This window comes from Lepidochelys kempii, chromosome 2 (assembly GCF_965140265.1).
Source record: "Lepidochelys kempii isolate rLepKem1 chromosome 2, rLepKem1.hap2, whole genome shotgun sequence".
NCBI classification, from domain to species: domain Eukaryota; kingdom Metazoa; phylum Chordata; order Testudines; family Cheloniidae; genus Lepidochelys; species Lepidochelys kempii.
This window is the reverse complement of record NC_133257.1, coordinates 210,912,162-210,929,535: the sequence shown is the minus strand read 5'-3', so window position 1 is coordinate 210,929,535 and position 17,374 is coordinate 210,912,162. Positions and strand designations below refer to the sequence as shown.

Sequence of the window (17,374 nt, the reverse complement as noted above, 5' to 3'; positions counted from 1 at the left end):
TCTTGTCATCACTAAAACATTACTTTTATTCAGGTTTTCAGGAAATGTTTGCCTTTGGGTTTTGTAACGCTAACAAGAAGCTTTAATAAATAATAGCTGTCAGGGTAAACCTAATGTGTGTGCAGAAGCTTCAAAATTCATACTATTCATTGCACAATATATGAGCCATGTCAAGCTATTTCCTCACAAATGTTCTACATGCATCTCAATACACAGCATATTCCACATGGTTAGTTAATACAGTATATAAATTATTGGAAATCCAAAAACTTCTTCAAATGATCAGTTTTGTTGACATGATTCTGTTCTCAATCAAGAGCAAAGAAAATCTTTGTTCTTGGAGCACAAATCTAGGCTACTTAATCTGATATAGGAATATGCCACATCTCCTTGGTAGAAACATATTTGAGTTTCTCTAATTGTCTAGATGTGGGATAATACATATAGTTCTCTTCCCCCATTTGTTTTCATCTCATTTGATTGTTGTGTGTTAAGACTATTTTCTATGTAGTATTTTTGGAGATTATAAAGAAAACTAAAAAGACAAGAAATGATTTAAAACTTCTTTTTCGGAAGATGTCTGATTTTATTTAGCTGTCTATCTTGTGCACTGTCCCTTACCTTTTCTTATCCTTATTGCTTTACTTCCAGCAGCCATCAAAGATGCATTGCTGGACTTACACTTTCAGTGACCCTAGATAGCCAACGTTTGGCTTAATTTAATTAGTTAAATTAATTTGTGTAAATCAATTTGTAAATGTGTAAATCAATATTTTTAAATGTGTAAAAAAAATATACAACAAATGTAATTTTTATTGCACTATGACCATACGGGAAGCTGCGCGTGACTTAGAGAAAATCTTGCTAAAAAGATATTGACACTCCTGTCTCTGGGTTTCCATTCAGTTATAGCATGAGCAGACATTAAGGCTCTTTTTCCTGTCCTGTGGTACCTTACAGAAGGTACCCAACTTGGAACATACTTAGGCACTATGATTGTGCAAATTAGTCTTTTGAGTCTGACAAGAACCATAGTAATTTTAGTTTTAAAAAACGGTGCTAGTGACAGTGCATTTGTCTAGGGTTTTTTATTTTTTATTTATGATTGTGAGGTCAGTCTGCATAACTAGCCAGCCATAGATGAGGGCAAGCAATGGGGCTGCCTGCGGTGCTATAAGCTGCTAGAGCCTACTACTGGAATTCGGAGTGTTTACCCCCAGTTGCTTGTTTTTAGTAGGTGCCAAGTTCTGCTTTGCTCAAGGCTAAGTTACACCAAAGGTCTGACAGATTGGCTTCTCAAAACTGGTATCACAGTCACATAGGGCCTCATCCTGCATCAGTGACGTTGATAGGAACTTTGCCATTGACTTCAGTGGGAGCAGGCCCATAGTGATTTATTTTGTTGTAATAAAATCAAGAGGAAATATCTGCTTGGAGGGTGAGGTACATAGTGGAAAGAGAATCCTGTGCATGAACTCTTCTCCATGGGAGACACTCACACTTGTTCTTTAGCCAGCTGTGTTTTCAGCTGAATTACTTAGCCAGATGGGGAGTCCAAACCTACAAACAGTGCTCTGTGTAGAAAGAGCCTCAAGATATTAACCTAAACTTGAGCAATAATTAGTTAACTGTTATCTTTTAAATATTAAGGGAGTATTGTATTATAGAAAGCTCTCCTGTAGAAAACAACAGTTATTCTGTTGCCTAATATACAGTAACTGCTGATTCTCTGGTTATCTTAATTAAACATATAGTATCTTTGACTCTAACTCATTGCTTACTTAGTTGATTTGAAAGTTAGTGTATTTGAGTGGAAGTTTGATGCCCATATATCTCACTTTCTGATAACAAGTAAAGAGATAAGTTAGGCTTGTTAAAACTTGTTGGGAACCTCTGTTTGACTGAAGGGCTAATGGCGTAGGAATGAAAGTAAGGAGTAATGTTAGTTGGCACACATTCAAGAAGAAAGTAGACATTTCTCTCCTTACCACACCTGCCCAACAAAATATTATAGAACAGCTCGGTTTTTTTTTCAAATTTTTGTGCCATACATCCATGTATTTGGCTTACAATAACATCACAAGTCAGTACAAATAATGCAATTATTAACTTTTAATCCAATTTGATTTATACTGGGATTTCTTCATAAGAACTTAAAAGGATGCTGTCAAAATGTCAGAGAGAAAATTTTACTTTATTTATTTCTATGCCTTTAAAAAGTGCCTATCCAATAGTCCCTTGTACCGGCACATCAGTTTAAATATTACTTACAACATTTATAATAGAGACAGCCAGTCCAATCTACCTAGCTCCATATAGTTAGAGCACCAGAATAATCAAACAAATCCCCCATTCCCTCTCACATCCACCAAATGACCTGGAAGAGGGATGGGCTTTACATAATGCTTTGACATTAACAAATTAAGGTTACTTCAAACTGAGGTTGGTGGTGGAGTAAGGGGGTTAATTCAAAATTTGAGAGCAACTCAAGCAAAATGTCCTGCCAGTAGCTCCTTCTTACCAGAGGGCTCTATCCTGAATGCCTCTGCTGGTCACAAGGGTAGAAGTACACCATGGAGTGAGAACCTGTCTTTCAAGTAAGCAGGTCCCAGTCCCTTGAATAGACTTTGTCAGATGCACTACTGTTACTTGTGAAAATTTTCTTCACATGTGCTTTAGAGTCCACCCTGTGGTGGAAAGAGAGAATGTTCATTTAACTGTGGCCTTTTGTGACCTTTTTTTTTTTTTTTAAGCAAAGAATACATCATTGTAAAATAGAGACTAGAAAAGCTTTTCTGAAAGCTTTTTACAAGCACATAATCAACGTGGTTATCTCCAGTTTGTCGAGAGTGTGACTAAAATGAAAAGTCTTGGGAACCGTTTGGCTGATGTGCAAATCTCCAGATTCAAATTTAGGATCCTTTGAGGCTTTTGCTGGGTTCATATGGAGATACATATACCAGATGCTATAGTGTACATTTCTGTAATTTGTGTGTTTGCCACTATTTTCAGTGGACAGCATTATATCTGGTTTATCTGGGGAACAGCTATTATGCTTATGGAACACATTCACAATAACATATGTAAAACAATGGAATTCATATCTTCATAACTTGAAATTTCCATCTTTTTCCCTAAAAAAGAAGAGATCCTGGGTGATACCCCTTAATAAGCCAACCACACGTGGTCAAAAGATCCCACATTGCAGCAGTCCTTGAATTAAAGAAGGGTTGATGCTGCCCCCACTAGAGACTTCAATGTCGATCAGAATTTACCCAGGCCCCAATCATTGAAGGTATTTAGGCTCCGAACTTCCACTGAAGTCAATGGATCTGGGCCCCAGTGATTAATCTCTGTTAGATATGTTGTTTGGAAGCATTTTCAGATTCTCATTCCCATATGAGTTAAGCATGCTGCCTTCACTGCACTTAATATCTCCCAGCATACATCCCTCAGTGTCAAAAATATAGATTGTAATTTATTTGGCCTCTTTTTTTTTTTTTTTTCCCCTTTCCTCCCTCTTCCCAGGTTCTGATTGCCATAATTTTTGTCATCAAGTTTTCTACATGCCTTAGTGTTATTTATTGATGTGTCCATCCCATTCTTCTGCAAAACTGTTCTGTGAGTCTGGTCCTCTGTGAACCTGTTCCAGATGGATATAAACCAGGGGTGGGCAAACTGCGGCCTGTAAGCCAGATCTGGCCCACCAGCCATTTTAAGCTGGCTCTTGAACTCCTGCTGGGGAGTGGGGTCTGAGGCTTGTCCCGCTCTGGCGCGCCAGCTGGGGAGCAGAGTCAGGGGGCGCTTCACACGGCTCTCGGAAGCAGCAGCGTGGCCCCCCTCCGGCTCCTACGCACTCCAATGGCCCTCTACGGTGCTCCAATGAGAGCTGCAGGGGCAGTGCCCGCAGATGGGGCAGCGTGCAGAGCCGCCTGGCCACGCCTCTGCGTAGGAGCCAAAGAAGGGACATGCCACTGCTTCCAGGAGCTGCTTGAGGTAAGCGTCACCTGGAGCCAGCACCCCTGAGCCTTTCCCCATGCGCCAGCCCTGATCCCCCCCCCTGCCCTCCTAACCCCACGATCCCAGTCCGGAGCACCCTTCTTCACCCCAAACCTGTCATCCCCAGCACCACCCCGAGCCCGCACCCTCAGCTGGAGCCCTCAACCCCCATCACCTCAGCCCAGAGCCCCCTTCCACATCCTGGACTCCTAATTTCTGACCCCACGCCAGAGCCCGCACCCCAAACCAGAGTCCTTACCTCCTCCTGCACCCCAACTCCAACTTTGTGAGCATTCATGGCCCGCCATACAGTTTCTATTCTCAGATGTGGCCCTTGGTCCAAAAAGTTTGTCCACCCCAGTATAAACAAACACACACATTTTATTTTAAATTCCTTTTCCATTTAAGAAACGAGCAAACATTAAGACAACGTGGTTGGTTCCAAGGATCTCAATAAATCAAATCACTGATAGCTTAAGTCTGTTTTGGAATCTTTATTGGTCTTTTTCTGGAAAGAGTTGTGATAGTTGTACTTCTTTTTAGTAGATTAAAAAATTCTTATAATACAAATTAAAATTTGGATTTAAAAAAATATATTTTACAGGAATTTGAAGATCACTATGTTGAGTTTAAAGCAAAAATCCTGGATTTTGACAGACGTCTTGGGTCAATCCTTTGTGTAGGATTTCTTGACTGTTCTGGTTTAGAATCAGCATTCAAGGTCAGTTCTGAACGAACATAACTATAAATCAGTTCTTTGTTTAAAAGTCACCATGGTGCTAGATAATAGAGTTGAATATTTTTGACTTTTAATCCAGATGAAATATTACTGAGTCATATAAGTGGCTCAGTAATCACAAATACTAGATATAAAGTATTATAATAATACATTCTTGAGTGCAATTCATCTTTAGGAGGTTATTCTAGGACATCTCTAATCAAGTTGAAAGTTGGAGACTAGGGACAGTCGGCTCCTGTAGAAGTCAGCTGGAGTTTGTGAATGACTTCAGTGTGAGCAGGATCAGCCCTAATATTTTTAATACTACAGACATTTTAAATAAAGTTATGAATGCAAGTCCCTTCCAGACATTGAGCCACTGTTAAGGCCTGATCCAAAGTCCATTAAAGTCAATGGAAAGGTCCCCATTTCAATGGGCTCTGGATCAGGCTTTTGTCCCCCTAGTCCAAAAAGCACTTAAGTGTTTTATTTTTGAATATATGAGTAGTTCCATTGGGCTCAATCCGGCAAGGTGCTGAGTGCCTCCTGACCTGAGGCAGAGGTGATGTACTGGGGAGGGGGCATGCAGGATCACATGCCTCCCCAGATTTCTGCCTTCCATTTCCAGCACTGGCAGGGCAGAGCCACTGCAGTGCGGGGGGCTCAGCAGGGTCCCGGGGATCTCCATGGAGGGACTGTCCATGCCAGGCCATTGGAGCAGGTGGTGGCAGCAAGAGGGACAGGGTTGTTGCCTGCACCCAGAAGTGGGAGCCAGGCTGGGGGGGAACCAGCAGATCCCATCCCTACCTTCCCTGAACCAGCCATGGGTGCTGGGCTCCACAGGGGCTTCAGTGAATGGAGAAGCCTAGAGGATGGAGAAGCCCTGCACACCTTGGGGCCAAAGCACAGGCCTACCAGGGCAGCAGTGAAGAGGGCTTGAAGCCATTGCCTGGGGGACTGCTGCAAAGCCTGTGAGTTTGGGGCAGGAATGGGCTGGAAATCGCTTCTCCCTGCTCCACTCCAGCACTTTCCTGAGGAGCAAAGAGGTTCCCCTGTGCCTGCGCTGCATGGGGATCCGGGAAGCTTTGGCACACGCAGGGCTCAGCTCCTTTTGGGCTGTGCTGGAGGGCTTTCCTGGGGCCCTGGCCCAGCCAGAGGCGGTGAGGGAGGGAGGAAGGAGCCTGCTGGGCAGGCTGCATGTGTGCTGAGCGCTCCTTCCAGGGGCTGGTTCTCTGCACAGTGCTGGGAGCAGCAGGTGCTCCACCGGGGGTATATGGAGCAGCAGCACAGGTTGGGGGCTGAAAGGGCAAAGCAGGGAGGGGACAGTGAGAGGGGAGGCAGAGAGAGGAGAGCATGCAAAGGGCCGATGGTGGGCAGCAGAGGCGACGTGTGGGGTGGTGAGGAGCCCCCCAGAACCTTTAAATTGTGCCCCCCTCTCTTTCAACGGTTACCTGTTGTCTCTGCCTGAGTGAGAGTTTGGATCATCTAGCACTTCCCAGAAGCCCTCAGCCCCTTGTGGAAGGGCACTCATAGAAAATTACTTTTCTCATTGTTTATAATGTTTTGTGAAGTAATCTTTTCTGGTATTTGTATATATAAGTACTTTTTTAAAACATACCCACTATGCTTAGCTTATTTATCTGTTTTTTGTGGCAGTAGATTTTCTGTGAATGTCATGTTTAGTACTATAGGTGGAAATTCGCAAGCTCCCAATTAATGTTTTGTGTGTTCTGTGCATTGCATGCAGAGGGTGAAAGCGAAATAATCTCAAATGAAAAATAGTTCTATGATTTTTTCACTTTGTCACTAAAACCTGCTGCTTTATTCAGCCTTTGAAGAACTATTTGTTTGCCTTTGGATTTTGTAATGTTAAACATAAGGTACGGAAAACAATAACTGTCAGGACAAAGTCAATACTGTGATTTGTTAGTCAGGTAGTAGCTATACACCATGTAGATTACATTCAAATTGTGTCAAGGCAGGTCTTGTAAACTGTTTAATAATGCACAGTGTGTCTAGGACAATTGTAGTTAATATTCAACTAAATAATTTGAAGTGCATTTTTCTTATGTTGCCACCTTGGATGCAGTTGAATGTATGCTTTGTTGTAATTCTTTCTCTCCTTTTTAAAGTTATGCTATTTCTTGCAGTGAATTTGGATGCGCTGAGCAGGGTTAAGACGCAAGGTAGTTTTAAAAATTCAGTTAATGCGTAATTTATGGACTTCAGATCTGTTTAACCTTTAAATACTCCAGGCATAGCATATGCCATGAAAACTGAATCTCATACATTCTTCATAGAATGTAGCTGTTTTTCCTGCTTCTGGATTGTCAAATAGTAGACTTTGTTTTAGAAAGGCATTCACCTACATAAAAACAGCCATACTGGGTCAGAACAAAGGTCCATCAAGCCCAGTATCCTGTCTTCCGACAGTGGCCAATGCGAGGTACTTGAGAGGGCGTGAACAGAACCGGTAATCATCAAGTGATCCATCCCCTGTCACTGATTCTAGCTTCTGGCAAAACTGAGGCTAGGGACACCATCTCTGCCCATCCTGGCTAATAGCCATTGGTGGACCTATCCTCCATGAACTTATCTAGTTCTTTTTGAACCGTGTTAGTTTTGGCCTTCACAACATCCTCTGGCAAGGAGTTCTACAGGTTGACTATGCCTGGTGTGAAGAAGTATTTCCTTTTGTTTGTTTTAAACCTGCTGCCTATTAATTTCATTTGGTGACCTCTAGTTCTTGTGTTATGAGGAGTAAATAACACCTCCTTATTTACTTTCTCCACACTAGTTGTGAATTTATAGACCTTTATCATATCCCCCCTTAGTCATCTCTTTTTCAGGCTGAAAAGTCCCAGTCTTTTTAATCTTTCCTCATGCAGAAGCTGTTCCATATCCCTAATAATTTTTGTTGCTCTTTTCTGTATCTTTTCCAATTCAATATATCTTTTTTTTGAGATGAGGCGACCACATCTGCTCGCAGTATTCAAGATGTGGGTGTACCATGGATTTATATAGAGGCAATATGATATTTTCTGTCTAATTATCTATCCCTTTCTTGATGATTCTCAACATTCTGTTAGCATTTTTGACTGCTGCTGCACAGTGAGTGGATGTTTTCAGAGAACCATCCACCATGACTCCAAGATCTGTTTCTTGAGTGGTAACGGTTAATTTAGACCCCATCTTTTTATATGTATAGTTGGGATTGGGATGTTAATCTATGTGCCTTTATCAACAATTAATTTCATCTGTCATTTTGTTGCCGAGTCACCCAGTTTTGTGAGATCCCTTTGTAACTCTTCGCAGTCTGCTTTGGACTTACTAAACTACTCAATTTAGTTGTCTGCAAATTTTCATCTGCAAATTTTGCCACCTCACTGTTTTTATCCCCTTTTCCAGATCATTTATGAATATGTTGAATAGTACTGGTCCCAGTACAGACCCCTGGGGGACACTACTATTTACCTCTCTCCATTCTGAAAACTAGTCATTTATTTCTACCCTTTCTTTCCTATCTTTTAACCAGTTACCAATCCATGAGAGGACCTTCTCTCTTATCTCATGACAGCTTACTTTGCTTAAGAGCCTTTGATGAGGGACCTTGTGAAGGGGTTTCTGAAAATCTAGGCACACTATATCCACTGGATCACTTTTGTCAACATGATTGTTGACCTCCTGAAAGAATTCTAATAGGTTGGTGAGGCATGATTTCCTCGTGTTGATTCTTCCCCAACAAATCATGTTCATCAATGTGTCTGATAATTCTGTTTTTTACTGTAGTTTCAATCAGTTTGCCAGATACTGAAGTTAGGCATACCCACTTGTAATTGCCGAGATCATCTCTGGAGCCTTTTTAAAAAATTGGCATCACATTAGCTATCCTCCAGTCATCTGGTACAGAAACTGATTTAAATGATAGGTTACATACCACAGTTAGTAGTTCTGAAGAAACTCAAATGTGAAATTGAAGAACTCTTGTGTGAATACCATCTGGCCTTGGTAACTTATTACTGTTTAGTTCTGGGGTGGGCAAACTACGGCCTGCAGGCTGGGTCTGGCCCATCTGCCATTTTAATCCGGCCCTTGAGCTCCCACTGGGGAGCAGGGTCGGGGGCCACTCCATGCGGCTCCCGGAAGCAGTGGCATGGCCTCCCTCTGGCTCCTATGCGTAGGGGCAGCCAAGGGGCTCTGCTCTGTATGCTGCCCCTGCAGCTCCCATTGGCTGGGAGCCACGGCCAATGGGAGCTTCAGGGGCGGTGTCTGCAGATAGGCCAGTGTGCAGAGCCGCCTGGCCGTGTCTCCACATAGGAGCTAGAGAAGGGACATGCCCAGTGCCGCCCAGAGGATTCAGAGGTCATGGGGCAAAGCAATTTCGGGGGCCCCTTCCATAAAAAATGTTGCAATACTGTAGTATATTTCCCCAGGGCCTGGGGCAAATTGCCCCACTTGCCCCCCCTCTGGGTGGCTCTGGACATGCCACTGCTTCCAGGAGCTGCTTGAGGTAAGCGCCGCCCAGACCCTGAGCCTCCCCCGGCACCCCAACCCCCTGCCCCAGCACTGATCCCCCTCCTACCCTCCAACCCCTTGATCTCAGCCTGGAGCACCCTCCTGCACTCCCAATCGGTGCCTGCACCCCTTCCCGCACCCCAACCCCCTGCCCCAGCTCTGATCCCCCCCTCCCACCTTCCAAATCCCTTGGTCCCAGCCTGGAGTACCCTCCTACACCCCAAATTCCTCAGCCCCACCCCAGAGCCTGCACCCCCGCCCAGAGTCCCCTCCCACACCCTGAACTCCTCATTTCTGGCACCACCCCGGATCCGGCACCCCCAACCAGAGCCTGTATCCCAACCCCAATTTTGTGAGCATTCATGGTCCACCCTATGATTTGTATTCCCAGATGTGGCCCTTGGGCCAAAAAGTTTGCCCACCCCAGGTTAGTTTATCAATTTGTTCCAAAAACTCCTGTAATGACACCTCAATCTGGGACCGTTCCTCAGATTTGTCAACTAAAAAGAATGGCTCAGGTTTGGGACTCTCCCTCACATCCTCAGCCATGAAGACTGATGCAAACAATTCATTTAATTTCTCCGCAAAGGCCTTATTGTCCTTAAGTGTTCCTTTAATATCTCAATCGTCCAGTGGCCCCACTGGTTGTTTAGCAGGCTTCCTGCTTCTGATATACTTAAATTTTTTTTTTTTTTTTGCTATTTCTTTTGAGTCTTTGGCTAGCTGTTCTTCAAATTCTTTTTTGGCCTTCCTACTTATATTTTTACACTTCAGTTGCCAGAGTTTATGTTCCTTTCTATTTTCCTCAGTAGGATTTAACTTCCACTTTTTAAAGAGTGCCTTTTTGCCTCTCACTGCTTCTTTTACTTTGTTGTTTAGCCACGATGGCACTTCGTTGGTTCTCTTACTATGTATTTTTAAAATTTTGGGATGTACATTTAATTTGAGTCTCTATTATGGTGTCTTTCAAAAGTTTCCATGCAGTTTAGTAGGATCACATTAGATCAGGAGACCAGTGTCTCACTGGGAAAGGAGGAAGATCTCTGGACTGTGAGAAAATGGAAGAGAGAAGATCTCAGAAAGATCAGAGCAGTCTGCAGGCTAAGGAAGTTACTTGCCCATTTTCATTTGAATTTGAAAATCCCAGCCCCGTGGTTTTAAGAGACATAAATTAAACATTCACACCAGAAGCCTTTTGCAGTACACTCATTTAGTACGATTTAATAGCATATTGGCAAACATATAGGGCCAGATTCTCAACTGGTGCAAACTGGGGGTCTAGCTCCATAAAGATTTGGCTCACACGCTTCAGGAATGCTATTTTTGATGTGAGATTTTCAGTGTGAAATAAGACTAAAAAGGTACTTTTAATACAAATTTGAAGTATTATAAATGATGGAATCTGACACTCTTTAATTTTTATAGCTTTTAGCCATCTTTGGCTATTTTCTAGAGAAACCTGTTATCATGGAGATTTTTAGCCCAAATTACAACATCTTACTGCAAATGTTTGATGAAGAGCTGAACAATTGCAGACAGTTGTATGAAGAGCACATTAGGCAGGTATGTAGCAAAGCAAAAATAAAAGCAATATTTTCGTGGTTTTTGTTAGGTGTAGCCAATGAACTCTTAATTCATAATTGCTTGTATACTCATTTTGTTATATTAATGCTTGCAGGTGGAAGAGGGGAATGAAATAATAAACAAAAATATGCCATTTACTTCAGGAAACCTGAAATGGTCCAAAGCACTTCGAGAACGAATACAGACATTCTGGTCAAACTTCTCATATCTGTCTCACCGGTGAGTGTTCACACTCAGTTATTTATGACTGTAGCATTAACAGCCTTAGAACATGGCATTGCCAATTATTGGTGAAAAAGAGTAATTTGTAAGGGTTGTCCATCTCTCTCCCAGGAATCTACCAAATATGCATTGCTTACATAATATGATTTTTCAGATTTGTACATATTGTCTTAAGGTAAAGAGACTTCATGGCTTTAGCAGTTTACTTCATATTATTTTTTCACTGTAATATCAAGATTTGAGAGATGGAGACATTTTGTTATCAGACTGGAATTGACAAGAACTCAAAACATAACTATTGTAAAAAAAAAAAAATAAAAAAAAATCTGTATTTGTAGATGAAATTTTAATGGCTTCACATAAAATTTTATTATTTATTTTTATTATAGCACTTGAGAGCCCCAGTCATGCACCAGGATCTACTTTTAAAGGAGGCATCTAAATTACACTATAATCTTGTGTGCCATTTTAATGTAAATGTTTTTCTATGTGCATAATCTTTGATGTTAAATCAAAAATAGCATGTATATGAAATGTTGGGCACAGTTTTAGAGACTGTATTGTGGCCCCTTTGCAACTGTGGCACGTTTTAGTTTACTTCCTTGTTTGCGCATTAGAATTGTTGATGTCAATACAAGTTGAGGAACAGTTTTAGGGCCTGAATCTGCAAAATGAACCACACATATAGAACTTTTAGCCAGTGCAGCTCTCTTTGCAGGTTTGGGGCCCTCAGTAGTAAGTGCTGATACACACAGAGTGAACTTCTCTTATGGGTATCCTGTACAACCTCAGAATTGCTTTTTAATCTTTGTAAAAAGTGTTGTCTGATGGGTGAATCACAAACAAAACAAAGCTGAGCACATCTTTGCTTTTGAGACAACACTAACTTGTACTCTGTTTAACCAAAAACTTTATTCTACATGGGTAAAACTTTCAAAAGTGCCTAAATGGGACTTCGGGGTGTTCAGAACCCACACTGGGACTAAGGAACAGACTCTGCCCCACCACACCTGCAGAGCCTACTGCAGCAGGAGCTTTAAAGGGAGCCAGATAGCTCAGAAGGAAGACAGACCAGATAAGAGGGATAGACCTGTCTTGAGAGCTCTCGCGCAACGGCCACAGCAGAAGCCTTTACTGCAAAGAGGGGCCTTAGGAGAGGGTCCAGGGAGGAGACCCAGGAGAGAGGTAGCTGGGAGGTTTCTCTCTTGGGCTAAGGACTGAAAGAAGCATGGGAGATGGAGTCCTGAACTGGGAGCCTGATGGAGTCAGGTGCTAATCAGGGACTGCAGCAGAGTGTGCTAGCCCCCAGGTGGGCAGTTGGGAGGGAAGGGGGACACAATCCGTGACCTTGGCCCAGTATGTAGCTGGGGCTAGCCTGCAAGGAACGAGGCTATCAGCTGAGCTCAGCTGGGCTGAAGATTCTGTTTTTGCTATTTTCTGTTAGATTTTAAGAACTTCGAGGCCTTGTGGGAGGCAAGTGGTAGGAGGTAGACGTGGTGCTGCCTAAATGCTAGGCAGCACTATCGGTAAGCCCAGCCCCTGTGACAGGGCTTAAGTCACTTAGGTTGTTTTAAATTTTTGTATCCTATCTCTTCAGTTCCAATATATACTTCTTAATATGAGGCAACACCATGGATGGAGTGTTCCACTAAGAAAAAATATATGTACTTCAATAGCGAAACAGAAACCAGCACTGTTCTGAGATCAGTGTGGGACAGCCTTTTGGAATTATTGGGAAATAGGTACAACCACTGAGGAAGGCGAAGGAGCATGCCCTCTCCCTTCCACACAGCTTTTTTTATTGTCCTCAGTGAGGCTGTTAGGTCTAATGCATTCTCACTTTTGGTCTCTGTTTAACTTTTTATGTGGTTTGGCTGATGAGACCAGAATTAAGAAAATATTTAGAAACAGAGGACATTCTCTAAATTTTTACAATGTCAGAGGTGAGATTTTTGCATCTAAATTTATTTGGCAATGTTATTGTTAATGAATAAAATGGACTGAGTGATTTGTTTCTCTCCCAGAATCCTGGAAGGTCCTGAGATGGCTTTAGTTTATCAGAAATATATAGAGATGTTGACTTTAATTGACCAGTATGAAGAGCAGATCTACTGTGAATGGAAATCTCAGGTGGATGAAGTTTGTCAATTTAATTTAGATCAACCACTAATTAAACGCAATCCTGAAAATGGTCTCCTAAGTGTGAATTTTGACTCTAAGGTACGATATAAAGCATTACAGTTAAATGTGTGTTGTCCAGTGCTCTTTCCCCGTGAATTAGAAGTGTTGACAGAAATATAAATCAGGAATATTCCTAAAGTGAAATTAATATTTCAGTATATGATTAAATCATAATGCTTGGGGAAAGTGCCTTTGTTTTATGCTACAGTTCCTATGATTGTTTATATTATTGTCTTAGATTTTCAGTTGGAAAATACGGTTGCCCTGTGCCAGCACTGGAGAGAATTTTCACCTTCAGAAATAAAGAAGGTGGTTGTAGTATTGAATGCTTTCTCTAGAGACAGCTGGAGGATAATAATAATAGTTGGCAGTTACCGTACAGTATATAGCACTTTTAGATTGCTAAACCCTGCCCGACCTCACCCTCACTCTCCTGGATCTAATTGAAAGAGGATCTATTCTATAGAGGTTCTTAAAACATGCTCAGCACCCGTAGTATCTGAGCACCTTACTATTTGAGGTTACACATAGAATTAAACAAAAACCACATCTTCTGAAAGGAGACTTAAAAACAAAATAATACTGCTTTGTTTCTTATAGCTAGTGGCTTTGTTGAGAGAGGTGACATATCTCCTGATGTTGAATCGATCTGATATTCCAGATTCTGCGTTAGCAATATATGAGAAAAGGAAAATTTTTGCTAAGGTTTGTGTTTTCAGGAAGTATGAAATATATCCTTTTTATTGCAAAATTTTTGGGTGTGTGTCAGTGGGGGTGTGTGTGTGTGTCTGCTCTACTTATTCTTCTGTACAATATCATTGAAATATGCCTTTCTCTTCATAATCTGGGGTTTTGTGTGGAGAACTCTGCAGGAGACCAAATAGATCCTGCAACTGGAAGGAAGGTAATGGGGTTGTAGCACAGTTTGGAATAGTGGCTATAGCATCCACACAGGCAGACCCAGTTCAGGCTGGCAGATCCACTTTAACTGCATAGTTAAAGTGTGGATCTAATAGCTCCTTGACTCATCCAGCTCCATGGTCCCGCATAACCCATTTCATGCTGGCCTATTTGGGGCCAGAATGGTTCTCCTTTCTAGTGCACAGGGGTATGGTGGCCCTGCTGAATAGCTGCTTTGCCAACATAAAGAGCCATGTAGGTATTCAAATGGCACTGGGGGCCCTACTTTAGAGGAATTTCACCCTATGAATGTCTTTTTACACCAACAGTATATTGGAAACCTTGAACTCATTGTTCAGTGGTACAACAAACTTAAACAAACTGTTCTGGAGGTTGAATATCCTCTGATTGAAATTGAGCTGAGAGCCATTGATGATCAGTTAAGAGAAGCAGAAGAAGTGTTCACGTGGCAGAAAGAGAATTGCTGGAGATATATTGAACAAGTGAAAGCTACAGTGTATGACTTGGAGCAGAGAGTTCAACAGTCAAAGGAGAATATTAAAACAATTCAGCAGATTATGAATGCATGGGCAGAACACACACTCTTAGCCAGGAAAGATAATAGGAAAGATGCTTTGTTAAGTCTGGAGGATAAAGAAGATAGACTTGCTAAGAAATACAAGTTACTAAAAGAGGATGGCTACAGGATTCATCAGCTTGCTGAGGTAATTTCTGCAATAATCATACATAGTTTTTACATGATCTAATCTTTTTCTAAAAAGCATATTTTGATTATTATTATTAATTATTCATAACCACACTTGTATTAGTATCCTGCAAAGAATGTGTTAAATTAAGGATAAGTGGGGTATATCTAGAGTAGCAAGAAAGGGGTTATATATTCTATAATCTGCAAATTGTTAGCATTCAGTTAAATTAACTGATGTATACTTGGACTGTTCAAGTATTGAAATAGTTATACAAATTATATAATAGTCCCTTTTAAAATTAACACATTTAAAGACAAATAGGGACAAGATGGAAACATAATCTTGATACTGACTGAAATTAGCATTGCTTTTTATCTCATTAGATGAGGAATTACTGTCTAGATTGAATTACGGCACAGCCATTGTCTGTTTTGTTACCCTGGGGTGCCCTGTGATAAATTTTTCCTTTGACCTCTACAGGTAAAATCACCTTTGCAACTGGAGCTATACTGTAGTCTATCTTTCAGAGGGCATATTTATAAAATAATTTCTTTCTAAATTTTAAGATTACATGAGTTACGTGCTTAATGAAAAATGCTTAGTGTTTTATTTCCCTGTTATTTATGAAAGCTAAATAAAATGTAAGAACCCCCCCACAAAAATTCCTCAAACATCAGCTGCTGTGCCTCACAACTACCAATAATTTGCAAGAAAGTAATTCTGTATCGAAGTACTGACATGAAAAAAGATTTCCCACCCCAATTCCTTGCATGCCTCGCCCCCTTTTTTGCTCACTTCCTTGAAAATTTTCTGCTTGTCTGTTTTCTGGCACAAATTGTATGTCAGATGAAAGAGAAAATAGACGTTAAATATTTTTTCTTTATCCAATAACTTTTTCTTTTTATGCCATTACTTTGACATCATCTTCTGGTCCATGTGCTAATCTCTGTTTATTGATAGTGGCAAGTAAAGAGTTTGTTTTTATTTAAGAACTAGATCAGATGAGGATTTTTATCTTTTTGAAAAATATTATGTGTAGATAAACCTAATAAGGGCTTACACTGGAGTGCAGAACAAGCAGTAATGTGCTGTAGTAGTGTGCAATGATATTCTTTCAACATGGTGATGCTCCATTGAAATCACAATGTAACATCATAATTCAGGCCCTGAACTGCAATCTGATACATACAGGAACCCTGTCCCTGCACAGAGTTCCACTAACATCAAGGGGCTGCAAACAGGTGCAAGGTCCAACCAGGCAGATCAGATTTTAGGATCAGGGCCATATCTGTTACAATGGGTTTCACTGGAATCTTATTTTGTCCTAGATACTTACCACATAAAATGGTATTGAAGCAGTTAAATATGTTGAATGATGAATCATTTGCACTAGATAATTGTATAATTAAAACATTTTGTAACTTGTTTTTTCTTTCCCAGGAAAACTTAAAGCTCTTCAAAGCAGATTTTTCCTCAGACTCTTGGAAGATTTATATAGAGTACATTGATGACATTATAGTTGATGGTTTCTTTAATACAATAATGCACAATTTAGACTTCTTCTTGAAGAACACAGAGAAAGGTTTGAAGCCTGCTCCATTTTTTCAGGCACAAATGATCCTTAGCGCATCAGAGATCGAATTTAAACCTTCACTTGATAAAGAGGCTGGAGATGGCTTTTATGACCTAGTAGAAGAACTTTTGAGCAATGTTTTCAAAATGTCTGCCCAGGTGAAAAGAGTAGCAGCACACTTGGAAGTAGAAAATTACCAGGTATTTTATACTTTCTCCATATACATGGGAGTAATAAATCTAATTTAATTTAAAATAAATGTGGATTGCAAAAAATTTGAGCTCCACAATTAATGCATCATTGTGAGGGAGGGACCACAAGCCTCAAAGCTGGGCCCACAGGCAGCGCTCAGGTCACGACCGCTACTCAGCCCCTAGGTATCTGAGTAACTATGGAAAGGTCCAGGGAAGGGCTAGCTTGCAGAGGCCCCTGCCCTCAAAGCTCCCAATCTGGGGAAACATCTAGCTCCCCAATTGGCTAAGGTGTAGTATATAAACCAGGAAGTTGTCCAAGCAATTGGAGGAATTCTTGGCTGGCTGAGACTACGGCCCCCTTCTGCTTACCTGACTCCTGACCCCTGCATTCCTGCCTGTTCCCAGTTCCTGTTTCCCCTCCTGCTCCTGGTTCCTGTCTTCCCATCCAGACTCCTGTTTACTTCTAGTTCCTGCTGTCCTGCCCTACCCCAGACACCTGCCTTACTCTGATGCTGTCTCCAGCTCTGACCCCTGGCCTTGCACCTGATTCTGTCTCCAGCTCTGATCTTTGGTTTGGTATCTGATCCTATCTTTGGCTTTGACCTTCTGCTCCAACCGTTAAGCTTGATTGGCCACACCCTGGTCACTGCAATAATGTGCAAATAGCATCAGATTGTAAATACTAGGTCTTGTAAAAATCAATGGATCTCAGAATACAAACATCAGTGTAACCTCTATGGATTTCAATGAAGTTACTCCTGATTTTTACCCATGTCAG

At 41.4% G+C, this 17,374-nt stretch overlaps 1 protein-coding gene across 1 annotated transcript in view; it reads left to right on the top strand.

The window, feature by feature from the left end:
• DNAH11 (dynein axonemal heavy chain 11) overlaps positions 1-17,374 on the top strand; it is a 289,112-nt gene that overhangs the window by 39,601 nt on the left and 232,137 nt on the right. Inside the window, exons 9-15 of the mRNA XM_073333745.1 lie at positions 4,604-4,720; positions 10,658-10,795; positions 10,911-11,035; positions 13,063-13,258; positions 13,820-13,924; positions 14,449-14,844; positions 16,270-16,602. Of these exons, the coding sequence (XP_073189846.1) occupies positions 4,604-4,720; positions 10,658-10,795; positions 10,911-11,035; positions 13,063-13,258; positions 13,820-13,924; positions 14,449-14,844; positions 16,270-16,602 (1,410 nt within the window). The remainder of the gene's footprint in view (positions 1-4,603; positions 4,721-10,657; positions 10,796-10,910; positions 11,036-13,062; positions 13,259-13,819; positions 13,925-14,448; positions 14,845-16,269; positions 16,603-17,374) is intronic.